This window comes from Herpailurus yagouaroundi, unplaced genomic scaffold (assembly GCF_014898765.1).
Source record: "Herpailurus yagouaroundi ecotype Mexico unplaced genomic scaffold, PumYag 253, whole genome shotgun sequence".
NCBI lineage: Eukaryota > Metazoa > Chordata > Mammalia > Carnivora > Felidae > Herpailurus > Herpailurus yagouaroundi.
In genome coordinates, this window is record NW_024412470.1 from 6,279,358 (window position 1) to 6,296,409 (window position 17,052).

Here is a 17,052-nt window from a genome sequence, read left to right on the forward strand (position 1 = left end):
AATGGGAACAAGGAAATACTTCGTAAAGCACAGCAAACAGCTGGACTGATTTCAGTGTAGTCTTCAAAGACAGGTAGTATAAATGGGCCTCGATGGCTGTAACTTTTTCCTCTCCAGGAAACTCTACTGTCAATGCTTACCAAAGTAGGTATAGTCTTATTGAAGTGGTTAAAACAAAACAGAGGCTAAAACATATGGATGAGGTACAACCTCGAATCAAATAATTTTTCATATTCTATAATGGTGAACAGAATAATAATTCCTATAATCTTTAGGGGTAGTCCTCAATATAACCCCGAGTTAGATACAATCATTTTATAAATGTGAAAACTGAAGAGAGGTTAAGTAACTTGCCCTAGACATCAATATATTCTATACATACAACAGTCATATATCCAACAAACCAATATAATTATTTTAATACCATTTGGCCATATGCTTTAGGTTCTTTTAAAAATGTTTTTTTTTTTTTTTAATTTTTTTTTCAACGCTTTTTATTTATTTTTGGGACAGAGAGAGACAGAGCATGAACGGGGGAGGGGCAGAGAGAGGGAGACACAGAATCGGAAACAGGCTCCAGGCTCTGAGCCATCAGCCCAGAGCGTGACGCGGGGCTCGAACTCACGGACCGCGAGATCGTGACCTGGCTGAAGTCGGACGCTTAACCGACTGCGCCACCCAGGCGCCCCTAAAAATGTTTTTTAAAAAGGACTTTGTAGTAACTAAGTGGGATGTATCAATGAGTAAATCTTTAAAAAAATTAGTTCTCTCCTTTTCTTTCTCTACTATAAAATCCATTTGAATTGAGGCAGTTAACATTTAAGGTAAAATGTTTAACAACTACAATCCCACTAATAACTTATTTTAAATTTAAGCATTTCTATAACATTTTAGGACGTATAAAAGCACAAAAAAGTCACACATGACTAGATACTAACAGAAATGAATAAGCATCTATGCCAAATAATCCTTATTTTTTATTTTTAGGACAGAGAGAGAGAGAGAGAGAGAGAGAATATCTTAAGCAGACTTCACACCGAATGTGCAGCTCCATCCCACGACCCTGGGATCACAACCTGAGCCAAAATCAAGAGTCAGATGCTCAACTGACTGAGCCACCCAGATGCCCTTATGCTAAATAATCTTTGTATCTCTAAGAGATTAAATATCTTTCTAAAGGAGTACCACCAAAAAAATAAAGTAAAACTTACTTGGTTCTAGCTTCTTCAGGTCCTCCAGTTTAAATTCTTCTTGAGACTGTGTGGACTGAATTTAAAACACACATATTACATCTTTTTATTACAAAAGTTTCACTACACCCTATGTTTTTTAAGTGGCAAGAACTAAATATTCAAAAAGTAGCCAAAATAAATGAATCCATTTCTTGCTTTCAAAGTAGAAAATGAAAAGTCCCAAACGGGTTTTTTATTGGGTTTTATATTTTGGAACATTCAGGGTAAAAATTGCAAAAAGTGGAAGTTATATCTTTTCTCTGTAACTTATTAAATATGAACTAAATCTTTGAATAGGACTTTAACCCATGAATTCCCATTGCTATAAATCTCTTCTGACACAATACCGCTTTTAGCATTAACCCTTATGTTTATTAGAACAGTTCAGAATAATTTTGTCTTACATTAGAAAGGAAAAAAAAACGCTGTTTACCTGTAAAGCTGCACTTCGTAATTCCAAGCATGTTGCAATTTTGCCTATGGTTTTCTGTAGGAGAAAGAAAAAGCTATAAATACCAAATACACTGTAACTGTTAGTTGTCAAAATCATGGAGTTAATTTTTGTTCGTAAACGATCTAAATTTTTTTAAAGTTAAATTCTATTTCTTTTTGGTGTCTTGCAGATTTTAGAGAAGAGAAACCAGAGGCAAAGGGCTAGGACAAGAGAGAAAAAGGGGAATATATATTCTCTCCACACCTAATTGTACTCTGACCAATTTAAAATCCAATTGGCTTTGTGGAAAGCTTTCAGATTTATTTAAAGGGAATGAAAAGAATTCCAACTTCTTCCCTCCCCAGCTTTTCCTTCCTTCTTCTCTATTAAGCCTGAAAGTCTGGAAAAGATTTAAAACTAGAAATACCTGAAAAATGGCAAAATGGGATCATTTAATTTTGACTTAAGTCCAATCTTGACTTGTCTAATATATAGATAATACCAAGCAAAATCAATAGTTGTGATATGTGGTGGCTAATTTTGCATTCAGGTCTGTTTTAGATGAGCTATAAGATAGACGTAAATGATAGGGTACAGCCTTTGCTTTTCATAAGCTCAAATTCTATTATGTGAGAGGAGATACTACAAAATCACTGTAATATTAAGAAAAAACACTTAACTCTTATTCGCACAGCAAAGTAAGCCATTACGTATGTTCTGAAGAAATAGTGCAAGAATCTGTGTTAGAAATCAAACCCTAGTGACTTGGGAAGGTTTTGAAAACTGAAGAGTTGAGAAAACTGTCACAATTCAGTTGTCCAAAGTCTGAAACTGAAAGCAGAGGGATATAGGTTTGAAAATGTGTGTGTCCTAGGGTGGTCATTCAGAAGGACCTTCAACTGCACAGAAGTTTTTGAACAGAAGAATGACCATCAGATTTGCCCTTTTAAGAAGACTGTTGTGGGAACAGTCCCCATAGGCTGGGGTAGAAAAGGGAAAAGACCAAAGGTAAGAGCAGTCGGGTTACCTCAGCTGTCCAGGCAAACGGTAATCAGAACAAGAACGTGAATGACGAGGGTGGAAATGACAATGAGGAAACCCACAGAAGAAACACCTACAAGAGTAGACGGCTGAAGTACGCCCATCAACATTTTTAAGTCCTTGCAAAAAAAAGGCATTTCTTCTGTTTTTATTAGAAATAAACCCAGACCATGAAAGTTAAGTATTTACATACAACATGTGCACTGCCTTCAGAACGAAACACTGCTTGGAAAAAAATGATGTGTCTTCTACATGTACTGATCGCTTGCAAAAGTTTAGCAAATTGGCTTTTGTGGTTTTCTCTTTGGCCACTTTCTTTATAAGATAAATGAGGAGCAAAAAGGTGTAATGAGTATTGTGCTGGCCCCAGGCACTTAGGGGAGTGGGCACTACACAATCATCTTACCAATAATAAACAGCTGGTACACAGACTGGACCCGCTACTGAGACAGGACCTTTGGCCAAGGAACAAAACGCTATTTAACTGTCTCCATGATCTTTAAACTTCCTTTTAATCCCACTATCTCAGTTTAGAAAATACCCAATTTTATTCTGAAATTTTACATTCAAAGTAAATACAGTAACTGCAAAAGGACTCGAGGTAAATCATAGATTTATCCGTTCTCTCAAATAGCTATTGCATATGAAACAGCAAGAGTCTTTTCTACATAAAATATAACATCCCCAAGTAAGGGTTCAAATATACCATTCAACTCTGACAAAACTAGCAGGTGACTTGAAATGTGCGTGGGTGTGTGTAGTTAGATAGTAATGGCTAACGGCTGTTAAATACTCAGGCTCTCCTAAGTGAGGTACAAGCATTAATTCATGTGATCTTACTCTAACCCCGAGTTAAGACACAATCCTTCTGTAGACGTGAAGACCGAAGAGAGGTTCAGTAACTTGCCCTAGACATCAAAGTATTCTATACGTACAACAGTAATATATCCAACAAAGCAATATACTTATTTTAATACCATTTGGCCATATGCTTTAGGTTCTTTAAAAAATGCTTTTTTTTTTTTAATTTTTTTTTCAACGTTTTTATTTATTTTTGGGACAGAGAGAGACAGAGCATGAACGGGGGAGGGGCAGAGAGAGAGGGAGACACAGAATCGGAAACAGGCTCCAGGCTCTGAGCCATCAGCCCAGAGCCGGACGCGGGGCTCGAACTCACGGACCGCGAGATCGTGACCTGGCTGAAGTCGGACGCTTAACCGACTGCGCCACCCAGGCTCCCCTAAAAAATGCTTTTTAAAAAGGGTTTTGTTGTGAGATCTATCAATGAGGAAGTCTTTAAAAATAGTGGCTAACTCCCCTTCTTTCTCTACTATAAAATCCATTTGAATCGAGGCGGTTAACATTTAAGGTAAAATGCTCTTTAACAACTACAATCCCACTAATAACCGATTTTAAATTTAAGCATTTCTTCAAGTTAAGCAGAACCGGCCGCTCTGTACACAGAACCTACTGAACTGTGGCAAAATACCAATGAGCATTATTCATAACTACTTTAAGGGACCACACCCAACATCAGTATTAAAAAGGGAGCGAAACACTATCATTTTCAGCTGCAGCAATGAATTTTAAAACATGTAGCATTTACTGATGTCAAAATCAAGTTCTCGCTACTGTAACTGTTCCACCTTTCTTAGAAACAAACCGTTAGGAAGAATGATTAAGTGGCACAAGGTCGCTTGTGTCCAAGCAGAAGCACTATCAACTCAAGTACGTTAAGACTAAGCCCTGAAGGTAAATGAAGACTAATTTTAGAAAGATTTAAATTATTAGCACCTCATTCAAATGAACTGCTCATGCCTAATACGGTATAGCCATGGAAAATGTTCTCATGTTCAGAATATTGGCTATTTTATTTTGTCATTGGTAGGGAAATTAATAACTCTAAAAGAGCAGTTAAGGAAAAGACGGACTAAAAACAAAGAGCTACATTTTAATTTTGCTAAAACATAATTTATATAAGGAAAAAAGTTTACAAAATACACATAAAGTAACACAGTCTCACTCCAGACGTACTTTTTTTAATTTAAACAGCCGTCATCTACTCTCTGGCTGCGGGGGGTGGGGGGGGTGGGAATAGGGGAAAGCAGGAAAGTCAGTGGAAAGGGGGAACCTATAAAACAAGCGTATAGTGCTGGAATTCTCATTACTACCAAATTTGATTCAAAACAGGGAAAAACTTTCTAAGCATCATGAGACAGGATGTTCTATTCTGTCCAGAAACTTACATGAGAAAACCTACTACACCAAAGTAGGGAATTTAATGGAATGAAAGCTCTTGGCAGCTATTTTTTGGCTACTAAACTCAGTTGTTATAATGACAAAACTATTGAGAATTGAAATGAAAGCTAAGTCAACTAATCACGAGGGAGGATCAAATGAGAATCATAAACCTTATTTTCTACCAGAAATCTATGAGAATATAATAGCAAATCCATAGGAAGATAATTTTTTTATTTATTATTATTATTTTTTTTAACGTTTATTTATTTTTTTTTGGGACAGAGAGAGACAGAGCTTGAACGGGGGAGGGGCAGAGAGAGAGGGAGACACAGAATCAGAAACAGGCTCCAGGCTCTGAGCCATCAGCCCAGAGCCTGACACGGGGCTCGAACTCACGGACCGCGAGATCGTGACCTGGCTGAAGTCGGACGCTTAACCGACTGCGCCACCCAGGCGCCCCATAGGAAGATAATTTTTAAATCACCAATGAATAAAGTTTAGAGAGATCAGTAGTTCTGCTTTAGAGTTTAGATTTAAAATAAATATTGTGGGGGCGCCTGCCTGGGTGGCTCAGTTAAACGTCTGACATAGGCTCAGGCCATGATCTCACGGTTCGTGAGTTTGAGCCCCGCATCAGGCTCTGTGCTGACAGCACGGAGCCTGCTTCGGATTCTGTCCCCTTCTCTCTATGCCCCTCCTGCACTCGTTCTCTCTCTCTCTCTCTTTCTCTCTCTCTCTCTCAAAATGAATAAACTTAAAACAAATAAATATCATGAAGATATTTTTCTCAAAAATTAGGATTTCTCTCTGATCTTACTTATATACGAATAAATATCAATAACCTAAGATCCAACAAAGCATTTATTCATCAAATATTTTTCAAAGCTTATTGTGAGACAGTAAAAAGCTTCATAAAGAAATGTTGCTTTTTAAAAAAATCTTTCAAAGTCCCACAAACTACTGAATGGTTAGTATAATTCTAAGATTTGATTCTAAGCATAAAAGATATAATTCCAAATAGAAAATACAAAGAACAATTTTGCTTAGAGTAACTGAGGTATATATTCTGCATTTTTCTCTTTTGAGGCAAACACAATTGAGTTTCTTCTCCTTTGGCTTAAGTGCCAGGTCTGACATTCAATTATTTTTGCAGACCTAACGGTTGGTTTCAAAATCTCCCATATTGTGTTCTTCGGAACACTAGACCCAATTAAGTGTTCTATAAAGGGAGGAGGGGGCCTTCGAAAAGCAAACACATTTAAGAAACACTCCACTACCCAAAGCCTTTAAAAATTCAACATACACATTAGCATATGAAAAGCCTTGAACAAGTCACAAACTCTGTTCAAATAACATCTATTAATTTTTTAGAGCCAGTGTTCCCCAGATCACGTCTGGAAAATCTTGGTTTCCTAATCATTAACTTGGAGCTTCTAACTTTTTTCTTTTGTGACATTTAAAAATAAGATGATGTATATGTCACTATGAGTTTTTTTTGGTTGGCTGTGAGTGTTTCGCCTGTATTTTTAAAGAAAATTAAATTTGTAAATGCATACGACTTGCCTTATGTTCCTAATGTAGTACAGAGTGACTTGGGGGGTCCTTCTCCAAGCCCAAGGAACAGGCAGGCAGGAACAAGCTCTCTCTGGAGTCACAACTGGCAGCCACAAATGCCTCCTAGGCAGGTATTATAAATAACAAATACCTCAGAAATCAGGCCTCCAGAAAAGGAGGAGGTACAGAAAACTTCAAAGGCAGAAGGCATTAGAAGATTTAGGGATATCTTTTAAGATCATTTAGGGTTATCTAATCCCTCATTTCATACTTAAGGAAGTTAAGGCCCAGGGACAGGGCTGGGATTCAAGACCAAAGCCTTCCAACTCAAGGCCTCAGGCTTTTCCTCAAGGTCATGCTGCCTCCCAGGCCTCATGGACCAGAAGATCTGTGGGTCTGTGTAAACTGAAAAAAGACAGCATTGGTGGCTACTAAGGAACAGCTAAAATTAAAGAATAAAGAGCATAATCACACATCAGCTTCAGCCTTAAAGAAAATTAAGAAAAAGTTTATTGTTTTTCATTAGTCTAATTATTGTTGTGTAACAAAGCTCACTTCTTGATGGCATTTGAAAACATTTTTGCTTTTAGGTCAACTCACTTTACATTTGAGGTCACGTTGCTCATAGGTCCTAAATCTGAGCAACAGATGTTGGAGATAAAGCATGTAAGTAACTCAAGGCAAACAGGTGATTACAGTGTAGGAATCATTCAACTTCCAAAAATTTCCCTCAGCTTTCATTTGTTTCCCTATTCATAACACACTTGGTCAGCTGTTAATTCACACACTCAGACATTGGAGATTGTGTTTCAAAGTTAAGGTGTTTTGCCTCTCAATTTTGTCATGCCAGCCAATCACTTCCTAATCATTCCCAGAGTTCACAAATCTTACAGAGGTGGTAAAGCCTATGAATAGTGTTTGTTCCTTTCCTCAAGCAAACCCATCGTTTCCTCCCTGGTAATTATTTTTCTGGGCTCAAATCTTAAATTTCCTACATCTACTGTGTACATTAACAACCGTAAAGGAATAAAGAAAAAACACATCTGTATATTGTAGTATTGTGTTTTCTTTTTTAGATAAATAGAAAGAGTACATTAGATAATGTAGCTCCTAAATATTTTAAAAATGCAAATATACAAACTTGTGCAAGAAACATAGCTAACCCTCATCTTTTGGGTTTTTTCCCATCCAAACTCCTACAAACAAGAGTCAAAAGAATACAGGCAAAAGAACGAAGATAAATTTGTTCAGGCTTACTTAAAACACGTGCAAAAAACCACTCCCACCCCCCTTGTACTAAAAAAAAAAAAAAGATTAATAAAAACAAATTAAGTCACTATAGTTTTTACAACATCTTGAGATAGGAGGGAAAATCTGACGCAGTAATTTTTTTCATTATCTACGAGATTAAAATTTGACTTTAACACTAGACACTCTGAGCCAGGAAAAACCCGTTTCTTCTCACTCTTTTAAAGCAAAGTTTCTTAAAGTATCCTGTTGGTTTTTTTTTTTTTAATCTCTAACAATCCAGGGAATCAACTTGACACATTAAAATTTTAATTCAAGGAGAAAGAGCACCATTGAAACATTTTGTAACTATATGCAGTTACTTGGCTCATGTATTTTTATGCCAAATTCTTGACTTGAACTAATTTTTTTCAGTGGTGGCTTCTGGGGGAGGCTTGTTTTTTGGATATGTGTTTGTTTTGAGAGGAGGGAAGAGGGAGTTAAGAAAATTCAGAGTTAATTAAGTATTGAAGTTGGATGTAATTACTCACAATCAAAATTGAGTCTCTGGAATCTACCCCCCTGCAACCGGAGTGTAGCGGGTCTCCACTAAAGGTAAAGTCTAAATGGCTAAGTGGAGAAATTCATCAAGTGAGAAAGTCACAGAGTAGTAAATCAAGTGTTATCTCTCCGTGATCCCTTCACGTTCCCCAAAGCATAATTAGTGTCATTCTTTGTACTTAAGTGTAACAGTTTCTCTTGTTTGTTTTTGCTTAATGGATTTGAAAGACAGAATCCTTCCCATTTGGAATCTGATACATGTAGAGATTATTTTACAGTACCTTTTGTTCTTCTGTGAATTCAGAATTATTGTGTTGAGCTTGGGCCTCTTTTTGTAGATGTCTTGCTAATCTGTAAGAAGAAAAATAAATATTCTTTAGAATTGAAGGAAAGCAAACAATCTCAAGTGTAACAAGGTGCAATAATTTAAATCTTTTAAAAAACAGACAATGGGGGGGGGAGGGGGCATCTGGGTGGTTCAGTTGGTTAAGCGTCCAACTTCAGCTAAGGTCATGATCTTGTGGTTCATGAGTTTGAGCCCTGTGTCGGACTCTATGCTGACAGTTCAGAGCGTGGAGCCTGCTTCAGATTCTGTGTCTTCCTCTCTCTCTGCCCCTCCCCCACTCACCCTGTGTGTGTGTGTGTGTGTGTGTGTGTGTGTGTGTGTGTGTGTCCGTCTGTCTCAAAAACAAATAAACATTAAAAGTAAATTTAAAAAAATAAAAAATAAAAACAGACAATGGGGGCGCTTGGGTAGCTCAGTCAGTTAAGCATCTGACTTCTGCTCAGGTCCTGACCTCGTGGTTTGTGAGTTCAAGCCTGCTCTCTGCTCTCAGCACAGGGCCAGCTTCAGATCCTCTATCCGCCCCCCTGTCTCTCTGCATCTTCCCCGCCCTTGCACTGTCTCTCTTACAAATATTTTTTAAAAACAATGAAGTAGTGCTGAGATTAGTCAAACAGCCATGACAAAATGATAGCAGCCTATTAAATACTTTTCAAAACATTTTTCACGAAAAAGAAAATCCTCCACCAGACATGAAAATCACTGTTTGCCCAATTATTGTTCTTAAAAACAGCAGCTGAGCCAAGGACGGATGTGTGTGACTAGGTCCAAATTCGCCAGTAAGGACCCCAAGCTCTTTCTGAGGCCACAAAAGCTAAATGACTGGTTCTTACAGCCACACAATAAAAAGACAAATAGTTCAATTTAAAAATGGGAAAAGGATTTGGACATTTTCCCAAAAAAGATGTAAAACTGGTCAATAAGCCAATAAATATCGTATCAGTCATTAGGGAAATACAAATCAAAAGCACAATACGATACCACCTCACACCCACTAGGATGGGTATAGTTTCTAAAAAGAGAAAAAAAAATAACGCTGTTGGCAAGGACATGGAAATTTTGGAACCTTCATGCAGTGCTGGTAGGAATGTAAAATGATGCAGTCACTGTGGAAAACAGTTTGGCAGTCCCTCAAAAGTTAAACATAGAGTTACCATACATAACCCAGCAATCTCAAAATTCTAGGTATAGTCCAAGAACTGAAAACATGCTCCCACAAAAAGACCTGTACATGAATGTTCGCAGCAACAACATTATGCACGACAGCCCAAACTGGAAATACCCAAGGTGTCCATCAACTGCAGAATGGATAAACAAAATGTGGTGCATCCTTTCAATGAAATAGGATTTGATCACAAAGAGGAACGAAGACTGCTGCTACAAGCTACAGCATGAACCTCAAAAACATCATGTGAGGGGCGCCTGGGTGGCGCAGTCGGTTAAACGTCCGACTTCAGCCAGGTCACGATCTCGCGGTCCGTGAGTTCGAGCCCCGCGTCGGGCTCTGGGCTGATGGCTCGGAGCCTGGAGCCTGTTTCCGATTCTGTGTCTCCCTCTCTCTCTGCCCCTCCCCCGTTCATGCTCTGTCTCTCTCTGTCCCAAAAATAAATAAACGTTGAAAAAAAAAAAAAAAAACATCATGTGAAATGAAAGATGCCAGATACAAAAAAAATCACCTGATCATTTACACAAAATGTCCAGAATGGACAAATCCATAGAGACAGAAAGCACATTTGTGGTTGACAGGGGCTGGGTAAGGAGGGAATTGGGAGTGACTGACATCAGATATGGGGTTTGAAATATTCTGAAATGAGATTGTGGTGATGGTTGCAGAACACTGTGAATATACTAGAACCACCAAATTGTACAACTTTACAGTGGGAAATTTTTTTTTTAATTTTAAAAATGTTTTATTTATATTTGAGACAGAGACACAGCATGAGCAGGGGAGGGGCAGAGACAGAGGGAGACACAGAATCCGAAGCAGGCTCCAGGCTATGAGCTGTCAGCAGGGCTCAAACTCGGACTGAGATCATGACCTGAGCCGAAGTCGGACACTTAACTGACTGAGCCACCCAGGTGCCCCATTTCTTAATTTTTTTAAATGCTTATTTATTTTGAGAGACAGACAGAGCGTGAGTAGGGGAGGGGCAGAGAGAGAGGGAGACACAGAATCTGAAGCAGGCTCTGGGCTCTGAGATGTCAGCACAGAGCCCAACGCAGGGCTCGAACGCACGAACTGCGAGATCATGACCTGAGCCAAAGTTGAACGCTGAACCGACTGAGCTACCCAGGTGCCCCTACAATGGGAAATTTTATGTTATGTGATATTTATCTCAATTTTTAAAAATCTGTGGGGGGGAAATGACCATCGAAAGGATTCCTTGGTGAAACAGTCTGTCACCGGCAAAAGAAATTAAAACCATAATTCTCAAGCATACTATACTGTTCTAGGTGGGGGGTGGAAGCAGGAATGCAAAGGGTAGCAAGTGTTTGATTTCCTACCAAACCAACTGCAAAAGACAGTTCAATGAATTTCAAAAAAAAGTCTTAGATGAGAGTTTTATTCTATGCAATCACACATGTCCTTAAAGACCAGGTGTAAAGTATTATATTTGATGGCCTCTCTCCAATCGACAAAAGGTATGCATCTTCCTTATTATAATGTATGAAACTCCTACATAAAATTATTGACATTTGCCAAGAATCACTCCACTATTTTACTTAATCAAACTGTTTCCATCCATTTATTTATTTTACCTCAAAGGTGGAAACCCATAATATTTTCCTATGATGTCATTCACAGACCCACTCTTTGTGGATTCTGTACAAGAGAAGGTACAAATAGGAGTAGACATTGCCATTATCCTTGTCCTTGTTCTGCACTTAGTTTCTAACTCTTGCTGGACTACCCCTTATATGAAGTTCTCTTTCAGGACTCACAGTCTACATTTAACAATGTCAATTGCCTCAGGGAAGTTCTAGTGTGGCACAGTTTCTTTATTTGAACAGTGCTCACATAATACGCTAATAGTGACTGTTAACCTAAGCATGGTCGTTATCAGAAAGAAAGGGGGTAGCTCTCAACTCCTGCTCAAATGTTAATAGTCAGTGGACAAGGATGTTAAATTCAAACAGAACCTTGCTTTTCAAAATCAGGCAACAGACTGGGAGGAAATATTTGCAAATCATATGTCTGATAAAGAACCTATATCCAGAATACACAAAGAACGGTCATAAACTCAATAGGTAGGGGTGCCTGGGTGGCTCAGTCAGTTGACTCTTGATTTTGGCTCAGGTCCCTCTCTCACGGTTCACGAAAGGCAAACTAACCACAGTGAAGTATGCTATCCGTCTACTAGAATGGCTATCATAGAAAAGACAGGCAATAACAAATGCCATCAATGTGGGGAAACAGTAACTCCGATACACCGCGGGTAGAAATGTAAAACTGTACAGTCAGTCTGGACAATACAGCAGTTTCCTTCACAAAGTACAGGTAAACTTCTATTACCCAGAAATCCTACTCTTTGGAATGAAAATGTATGTGCACATGAAGAGTTACCTGTAAACGTTCACAACGGCGTTACTGATAATAGTCAAAAAGTAGAAACAACTCAAATGTCCTTTAACTAGTGAACGGATACACAACGGTGGTATCCATACGATGTGATGCTATTCGGCAGTAAAAGGAACAAAGTGCTGACACGTGCCGCAACGGGATGAACCTCAAAGACGCTATGCTGAGCGAAAGAAGCCACATACCAAAGATCACACTTTGTATGATTCCGTTTCCATGAAGTGTCCAGAAAAGACAAATCTTTACTATAGATTACAGGTTGCCTGAGGCTGGAACGAGAATATGGAGCGACTGTCAATGGACACAAAGGATCTTTGTTGGGTGATGGAAAAGTTATGAAATTTAATTGTAGTGATGGTTGTACAACGTGGTATAAAATCGCTAAAAATTCACTGGACTGTATGTGTAAAATGCATGGATTTCATGGTATAAATATTATACTCTTTTTAAAAACTTTTTAAAGACCTGGATAAAAATTTAACTTTCTGAATCCATAAATGATTGCACTATTTGAAGACAAAGTGAGATGTGATGTTGCCCACTGAGGGAAAATCCACATGCTTTAGATATCAGATGAGCAGCTAAGACAGTTGACGTTCTATTAGGAAAGGTGAGAAACCTCTCAAATATTCTTCTCTCCGGAATAATCTCATCCTACAAGGATGACTGTAGGGGAAAAAAAAAAAAACAAACCACTGTTCTCAGAGGGAGCTTAAATATAAACACATAAGCAACTGAAAGAAATCCCACAACGATCTATGACAAATTAGTGCTTCTCAAACTATCTGTAGTAAAGAACTGGTTTCTTTCCCCATTTTGCTCTAAGTTAACACTTTAACAAAATATAATAAAAACTACCATGAAGATGTCAAATTGCTAGTTTCTAAATCCTTTTTTAAGAGACAGAGGGGGGGCGGGCGGGGAGTGCAGGGAGAGAGTGAATCCCAAGCAGGCTCCACACTGTCAGCATGAAGCCGGATGTGGGGCTCAAACTCACAGACCGTGAGATCACGACCTGAGCCAAAACCAAGAGTCGGACGCTTAACCAACTGACTGAGCCACCCAAGCATCCCTGAAGTTTCCAAATCTTCAATTTCAATTCCTTGATCTCCTTACCGTAGACCAGCACCGCCATCTGCGGACCCACTTTGAGCAGCAGTGATGTAAGGCATAGTAAAGATGATTAACACCAGGTATTATTCAGTCTTCAAACTCATTCATTTAACAAGTATTTATTGAGCAACACGTGCTAGATTAATACCTCAGCACTGATCCTGTGGAATATCTGATTCTGAGCAACAGAGTCCTTATCATTCCATCATAAGTGAGGGGGTCACTGTATCCCCAGATTGCTGAAAGAGCTGGCTGGCCTGCTTCATGAATTACTCTTAATTGGCCATGTATATTTTGGCTAGCAATTCTAGTTTTGACATAATTCATGTAAATCTTCCAACAATACTTTAATATCAACTCGGTGCTCCCACAGCATACTTCTGAACCCATTCATTAAAAGAGTACAATATAGAATATCCAAATAAACAGTGATTTAATAATAACCTCACATCACTAGGACACTAAGTGTAAAGCAGAAAACAAGACAACTCCTCTAACCCTGCCCTCCCAGAGTTTACGCTCAAGAAGGGAGAGAGATAATAAACAATCAATACGTAAAATACACTGTATTTTAGATGGTGATACACACTATGGAAAAAAGTAAACAGGGTGTGTGTGTGGGGGGGCGGTCATGATGTGGGAGGCTGAGGTGGAGGGTGTGGGGGTAGGTAACAGGCTTTGCAGTTAGAAACAGGGTAGCCAGACAGGTCCTCATTGAGAAGATAATATCTGAACAAAGACCTGAAGGAGGTGACCATGCAACCCAAGCAGATAATGAAAGAAGAATGTTCCAGAAAAAGTACAAACAGCCCTAAGGCAGAAGCATGCTCCTGGAAACAGCAAGCAGTATGTAGCAGCACATACTCTTTTCATACTTCTGTAACAGCAACACCCAATCACTCTAAAATGCTCCATTAGACTCTCAGTGCTTTGAGGGTGGGAATCAAATCGTATTCATTTTTGTATCTCCAGCTCTCACTTGTTGAGTGATGAAATTGTTTAAGCTACTGTATTCTTACACTGTGATGGTACAGACATGTTTATTCCCTCCCTAAATATCCCTCCTCCCATAAATTTCACTGTGTTCCATGACTATAAAGTCCTTGCTGCCTACCGAATTAGAAATGCCAGTTATCCTAGACTCTTCCTTCTTCACTCTCAATATGCTGTCCATTCTTTTTTACATGATTTAGTGACCCCCAAATGGTCTCCTTCTCTGCAACCTTTCCTCCCAAAGAGATAACTGAAATAAAAAAGACAATTTGCCTTCACTTTTGAATATCCTAATTTTCAATCCAACCTCATTTTACATGTAGCCTGAATGTTTACAAAATTTAAGGCAATCATTACTCCTCCGATTTGACGCTAGCAGTTTCTATCACTTGAGAACTCCTCTGAATCATTACGTTCAAAGGTTAGTATTGAGGTCCAACAATAGATTTCTATGTGGCTATCACTCTCATGGAGAGGTTTCTAGAAATTCCAGCTTAACAGCTTGCATACTCAATTTTCCTTTGTGATTTCAATTGGACATGGTATTCTTCACTTCCCATTGTGAAGTCTGCCGCTGCTGAGTCCCAGCACCGCACAAGCCAAGGCAGCTTTACATTTCAGGGCTTGTGATTTCCGCTAACACGCAGAATGAGCATGCACAGGTGCTCGCTAACTAGCCACAGTAAGGTAAAGCTATGAGCTCTGGGAACCCAGTTCACTTACACAAGGCATCTTAAAGTGTCTTAAGCACCACGTAATAGAGCACCCAGGATTTAGTAAAACAACAACAACAACACACCAAACAACCCCCAAAACCAAAACAACCGAAAACAAACAACCCGGCTTTCAGTGGTATAGTTTTATGACCCCCCGTTAATCTGTTTAACCTGAGAGCTTCAGTTTCCTGGTTTTGTAAAACGAGAGTAATGTTCTCACTAAGTAGTTGCAAGAGCAAGTGAAGTCAAGTGAAGATGCAAAACAAGCGCCAGCGTTGGGGGCACAGGGCTAAACGGCCCAGAGCAGGTTGTTTTCAGGGCTTTTGGAAACTACAAGTCTGTAGGACGGCGTGGAAAACATCTGCACATTTAAATTATCTTAACGGTCAGGTAAAAACAAGTTAAGTATTGTAGAGAAAGGAAAAAGAATTTAAAGCTTCCCAGTCTCAATTGTATATCCTTTCCAGAAGACACGTGGGGATGGGGATTTTACTCACACAAGGTTTCGTCCTCGGTTATACCTCAAACAATAACTTGCTTTTGACCAAAGAGTTAATTTAATGGCAACGGCTTGCAAACAATACCATTTTGGCAAGCAGTTCTTATTTTCAGTAAAAGGTGCAAGAAATAAGCAAGATTTTATGTACACGTAAATCTTGTCTTTTAGTTTAAAAAAACACCCCTGAAGTTTTTTTGGGGGGGGAGCAAAAAAAGAAAGAAATCGGACTTCGGGTCAAAGATCAAAGAGACTGGTACTCACAAAGTACCCAGCGGCTATACATTAGACACAGGACAAGGAGGAGGGACCCGAAGAGGGAGCGGTGGCTCCCGTGCGGGGTCCATTAATTCAGTTTGCTCTCTTCTGTTCACATCCTGCGCGGACTCCACCCAAAGCGACCGAGCGAGGGGGTGGGTGGGACTCACACAGCCCAGCAAATAACAGCTCCAGAAACCGAAACGGAATCGAGGTGAATTGTGAAAACACGGCTCACCAGCAAGAGGGGTGGAGAAGGGGTGCTTAAGGGGACCCTTGGCTGGTGAGGCACCCCTGTCCTCGCTGCTTCCTGGGGGCACCCCCTCCCCTCAATCGCCACCAGTTCCCTCCTCTTGTCCTACACATGGGAGGAGGAAGGCACCGCACAGAGCAAGGCCACTCATCCCTGGAACGTGGGCGGAGAACACACAAGTCTCCCTGAGCGATTCTAAAAGAGAAATTGAGGGGCAGCAACCTGAGAGAGGCGGGGGAGAGGAGGAAAGGAAACCGACTGCGGGGCGGGGGACGGGCACTAAAAGACGTAGCCTGCTAGGGCGGGCGCCCCAGGAAAGAGGGGCTACCTGTTGAATGGAACCGGCCCCGCGGCGGCGGAGGGGGAGAGGGGCGAGGAAGCCCAGCGAGCGGACCGCCGGCTCCGGGGCAGCCCGCCGGGGCCAGTGCGATCCCAGCCCCAGTGCCTGCGGGGCCCCACCCTGGGAAGCCTTGGCTGCAGATACAGAGATGAGAGACACCGACAGAAGAAAGGGGGAGGCGGCCGACTGGAGCCGGGCTGGCCCGCTCCTGCGGTTAGTCACTCACATCTGATACTCGTCTATCGCCTCCACCAGCTGGCCCCAAGAGTCGAAGTCGGCGCCTCTCCTAAAACTGGCGCCCCAGCGCTGCAGCAGACTCCGGGTCACCTCCGACATGGCCGGTGCCCACCCCGTCCCCTCCCGCCCCTACCCCAGCGAGGCCGGGCTCTAGGGCGCCATCCTCCCCGGGCCTGGCCCCGACATTAACAGGGCCAGGAGGAACCGCTACGGCCACCACCGCCACCCGCCGAGGAGCCGCCCAAGCCCATTTGCCGCCACAGCCAAACTTTGCGGCTCCGAAGCGGCCGCCCCGCCGAGGCTCCGCCCCCGAGGCCCCGCCCCGCGTTAGGTTGAAGCCGCCCCGCTCCCCCGAGGGCCGCCATTGCTATTGCGGCCTTCTTCCTCGGGTTTCGAGGCCCGGCCGCCTCCTCTCTTCCTCTCGGGAGAAGAGA

The 17,052-nt window shown here is 40.8% G+C and overlaps 1 protein-coding gene across 2 annotated transcripts in view; it reads right to left on the reverse strand.

The window, feature by feature from the left end:
• The window catches only part of AIDA (axin interactor, dorsalization associated), a 39,934-nt gene extending 23,057 nt beyond the window's left edge, over positions 1 to 16,877 (reverse strand). Inside the window, exons 1-4 of one of the 2 annotated variants that reach the window (XM_040461020.1) lie at positions 16,608 to 16,877; positions 8,571 to 8,640; positions 1,666 to 1,719; positions 1,212 to 1,266 (exon numbers count right to left, since the gene is read on the reverse strand). In XM_040461020.1, the coding sequence (XP_040316954.1) occupies positions 1,212 to 1,266; positions 1,666 to 1,719; positions 8,571 to 8,640; positions 16,608 to 16,717 (289 nt within the window). In that variant the 5' untranslated portion in view covers positions 16,718 to 16,877. The remainder of the gene's footprint in view (positions 1 to 1,211; positions 1,267 to 1,665; positions 1,720 to 8,570; positions 8,641 to 16,607) is intronic. The other variant, XM_040461019.1, reaches the window with a different exon arrangement.
• Positions 16,878 to 17,052: the final 175 nt, after the last annotated feature.